General features: G+C 30.9%; 2 protein-coding genes across 2 annotated transcripts in view; one reads left to right on the top strand and one right to left on the bottom strand.

Annotated features, from left to right (window-relative positions):
* Positions 1-1,574, top strand: part of LOC137654133 (uncharacterized) — a 31,539-nt gene extending 29,965 nt beyond the window's left edge. Inside the window, exon 2 of the mRNA XM_068387773.1 lies at positions 1,494-1,574. Within this exon, the coding sequence (XP_068243874.1) occupies positions 1,494-1,574 (81 nt within the window). The remainder of the gene's footprint in view (positions 1-1,493) is intronic.
* A 354-nt stretch (positions 1,575-1,928) lies between these two features.
* The window catches only part of LOC137654132 (KRAB-A domain-containing protein 2-like), a 2,008-nt gene continuing 1,436 nt past the window's right edge, over positions 1,929-2,500 (bottom strand). The window contains exon 3 of the mRNA XM_068387772.1: positions 1,929-2,021. Within this exon, the coding sequence (XP_068243873.1) occupies positions 1,929-2,021 (93 nt within the window). The remainder of the gene's footprint in view (positions 2,022-2,500) is intronic.

Here is a 2,500-nt window from a genome sequence, read left to right as displayed (position 1 = left end):
GTACAGTGGAGTGGGGGGAGGGGGTTGTAATTTATGGCTAGACATGTTACATACGCCATGGTAAGTGTTATTATTCTTAATGATAAAAAAAAAAAATCTAAAAACACAGATAATAACGTGAATATGCGAAACTTATTTAAATTACATAAAAGTAAGGGATGCAACTCTAGGCTACCTTAGGTATATAATGACTGTCACCATCACTGTGATGACATCATTTAACCCTTTGGGTAGGTATGAACGTAAGTTGCTGATTTAGTACATGATTACATTCTTAATATTTTGATAAGATGATTAGAAAATTGGCATCTCTCTTCCAATTCATAGAAATACTCAGTTCTTAACTTGTATTTTCGTGAAATGAAATGTCATAAATTATTGACGGATGTTATTAAAAATCTTATTATGTATCTTACTTATTGTGATTTTACTTCATGTAAACGTGAATTCACATCATATGGGACAGAATCTATGTTCTTACTCAGAAACGGATAGAACGATTTGAATTTCAAGGGATTTCTGAAGAGAAACATTCTACTACTACTACTACTATTACTACTACTACTACTACTACTACTACTACTACTACTACGAGAGAGAGAGAGAGAGAGAGAGAGAGAGAGAGAGAGAGAGAGAGAGAGAGTTATGCAGAAATGCGAACATTCGTCTTTCTTTGCCTCTTAATACCACATTACGCTACTTACATTCAAAACTCTCTTCTATATAATGGGAAACAGATATTTGCTTACCTACCAATATATGGTGACTCGTCATTTGTTAAACCCATAAAAAAGTGTTACTGATTACCACTGCGTTCTCTGATGCTCATAGTTTTCATAAAAAAATGGGATTTACAGCGATTTAGTGTGTGTAGTTTCTATTTTAAACGAAAATGTGTATGGGAGATGAGATGAAAGGTGTATCCTCCCGATTTGCTGATACACATCTGGTCTGAACACAATTTGCTTATATTTCTTGACGGGAGTTCAAGAGAAATATTTATGTTATGTAAATTTAAATATCTATATCATTATCTTTTGTTACATTACCTTTTATAGGTACAACAACTATGCGAAAAAAACTGAATATCTCTGAAGTTCCACTTTATAATATATATGCCTACAATGAAATTAGTATTAATAATAATAATAATAATAATAATAATAATAATAATAATAATAATAATAATAATAATAATAATAATAATAATAATAATAATAATAATAATAATAATAATGAAGAGCGTTAAATGATCAGAACCACATAAGAATATAGATTCCATCGATACCTGAAATAATATATATTTATTAGCAAATGCGACCAAGTGCGAGTGTACCTCCTTGTTTGTAAGGTATTACACTCCTACTTATACTCCTCCTTAAAGATACCCATTAAAATCTATCAATAAATTATTTGATATATACTGAAGATAATGAAACGAATAAATAAATGAAGATGTAACATGAATCATAATCGCCTCTCCCTCTTCTCAGGCAGATTTAATGAAAGCTGGTTCCATCTTAAGTGGTTATTTCCCCTCGGTATCAAGGAATTCGAGTCTTAGGTTGATCTAAACACAGGTTTTCCTTTGTCACTAATAATACACAAATTCTCCCTTTCCCTTTTCATCCTTTGTTGTTGGGAATGTATTGTGTTTTCTTTGTTACTTTAAGTAGTTAAGAAGCTCTCTATGCTCGAAGTCATGTTGGGAGATCGAGTGGAAATTCAGTTTCTTTCCAGAACCGTCATGTTCGAGTCGTTTTTGCTGCCTAGTTTTGAATATGGACACACAGCTGTTTGGCCTCGAAAATAGTAGTTTTTTTTTATGGTGAATGTAGGGTATATGTCTGGGAGCTATTTCATATTTCAGGCATTCTAGTATGGTTATCTATAAATTTCTCTCTATATCTAAAAATGATCATGTAAATTTAGTTAATTTCTATTGACATATAATTAATATACTTCTTCTTCTTCTTCTTCTTCTTCTTCTTCTTCTTCTTCTTCTTCTTCTTCTTTACGTACTTGAATTCATTTTTGTTAACTTTAAAACCCAATTGATGTATAATTGAAACAGAATAATTTGTGTATTTTGTCGACGATGGAAAATGTTATGCCTTGTTTTTGTGGTTCGGGAATTCCCAAATCTTAAGTTATACCTTTCAAAGAGACTTATCTTTTCCTCTCTTTAAGTCAGAGTTACTCCTCGGTTTTATGTACTCTGCATAAGCCATTACTATATATTATAATAGTTTTACAAATTACAAATGTTCACATGTCCTCAATTGAAGTTACAATTATTTTCTTCCGAATATGACTTTTCAAATAAAAATAGATATTAATGCTTCTTCTTACCCTCGTATGAAATAAATTGCCTTAAGACCTTACTTAAACTTGGGCTTCTTACGCAATCTATTTTTATTTCTTTCCTTTCAAATGCTACAAACGTTTGTTGATATTTTCCTCTTTTCTTTTTAATTACCGTTACAATTTTACAATGTGT

This window comes from Palaemon carinicauda, chromosome 15 (genome assembly GCF_036898095.1).
Source record: "Palaemon carinicauda isolate YSFRI2023 chromosome 15, ASM3689809v2, whole genome shotgun sequence".
Taxonomy (NCBI): Eukaryota; Metazoa; Arthropoda; class Malacostraca; order Decapoda; family Palaemonidae; genus Palaemon; species Palaemon carinicauda.
This window is presented reverse-complemented; position numbering and strand designations above follow the sequence as displayed.